Source organism: Verticillium dahliae, genomic scaffold, assembly GCF_000150675.1.
Source record: "Verticillium dahliae VdLs.17 supercont1.6 genomic scaffold, whole genome shotgun sequence".
NCBI lineage: Eukaryota > Fungi > Ascomycota > Sordariomycetes > Glomerellales > Plectosphaerellaceae > Verticillium > Verticillium dahliae.
The window spans coordinates 581,359-582,872 of NW_009276926.1; the positions used below are offsets into that span (position 1 = coordinate 581,359).

The window sequence follows — 1,514 nt, forward strand, 5'->3', positions numbered from 1 at the left end:
GCCGCTACGAGGTTGCTCGCGACGTTGTCGTCCAACAGATGAGCAATCGGCATGGCCCTCTTCCTCGACGCGACCGAGGAAGCCGAGATGATTGGTAGCGAGGAGTACGATGTCGCCGTCTGGGCTACGCGCGTGCGCCTCGCCCAGCGCGGACCTCCTGCTCTCCTCGGTTTCCTTGGCCTCAACGCTGCGACCATCTCGAAGAACATGTCGGCCTCGCACCCTCTCATTGCCGGCGCGCTTGCTGGCGGTCACTACCCGTCGCTCATGAGCCCCTCCATCGACGGCGTCAACGCCGTGCCCACCTTTGCACTGTGGGAGCTTATGGTCGCCAAGGCTATCTACTGGGCTATCATCCCGACCCTCCAGATTTTCATTGGCACAGTTCTGCTTGATACCTGGCAGTACTTCCTGCACCGCCTGATGCACGTCAACAAGTTTATGTACAGTAAGTGGTGTCATGATGATTTCACATGATTCGACCCCCAATTGACCCTTGGCGACACAGCTACCTTCCACTCGCGCCACCACCGTCTCTATGTCCCTTACGCCTACGGCGCACTCTACAACCACCCCGTCGAAGGTTTCCTGCTCGACACCCTCGGCGCTGGTCTCTCTTACAAGGTCACCTTCATGACCCAGAGACAGGGTCTGCTCTTCTTCTGCCTGTCGACGATCAAGACGGTCGACGACCACTGCGGCTATGCCCTGCCCTGGGATCCTATCCAGCACATTACGAGTAACAATGCTGCCTACCACGACATCCACCACCAGACTTGGGGCATCAAGACCAACTTCTCCCAACCCTTCTTCACCTTCTGGGACCGCTTCCTGAACACCAGGTACAAGGGCAACAGGCAGAACCGCCTGTTGGAGAAGGAGAAGGCAGTCGCTGCCGCCAAGACCCAATGAGCTTTTAATGGTCATATCTCTTTACACTCTTTTCTTCCACGACGTAATATGTAACAACCTTCTCTTCGACTGTAACCCCAGTGTTCTCTTATTTTTTTTCGATCGAGACCGGTTTGGATGGATGGCTGGATCCGTCGCAATGAAGATGGTCCTCGCTGTGAATATACACAGCACACACACAAATACACACACAACACATTCAGGGGCAGGGCATGGACAGGCGTTTCCTTGTTGTTTTTCGAGCCGTATCTTCTTCTTTGGTGTTTTGAAACCCCCCCTTGCGTCGTCTTGATAATGGAGATGGCTTCAGCTTGAGGTCCTGCGTCGATCCGAGCTCGTCTGACAGGTCATAACATGGAGAGGGGTACGCTCATCTCGACGCGTACTTTCGGCAACTTGTATGGCCTAGACCGCGTTGTTCTTCGGGCGACATGAAGCGATGTGACATGCGTGGCGGGGCCTCCTTTGACAAGAGGTGGGACGGTGTTCACGGTGGTAGGGGCTTAATTCGAGGTTCGGTCAGACAGTGTGTCCCGTACGACGTGGGAAATGGGGAAAAACGGCGGACTCGGGGGGTTTGTGATTCACTACGCTACACATAA

At 55.2% G+C, this 1,514-nt stretch overlaps 1 protein-coding gene across 1 annotated transcript in view; it reads left to right on the forward strand.

Moving 5' to 3' along the window:
• The window catches only part of VDAG_03739 (sphingolipid C4-hydroxylase SUR2), a gene marked incomplete at both ends in the record, with an annotated part of 1,257 nt that extends 345 nt beyond the window's left edge, over positions 1-912 (forward strand). The window contains 2 exons of the mRNA XM_009653823.1: positions 79-448; positions 509-912. Of these exons, the coding sequence (XP_009652118.1) occupies positions 79-448; positions 509-912 (774 nt within the window). The remainder of the gene's footprint in view (positions 1-78; positions 449-508) is intronic.
• Between the last annotated feature and the right edge of the window lie 602 nt (positions 913-1,514).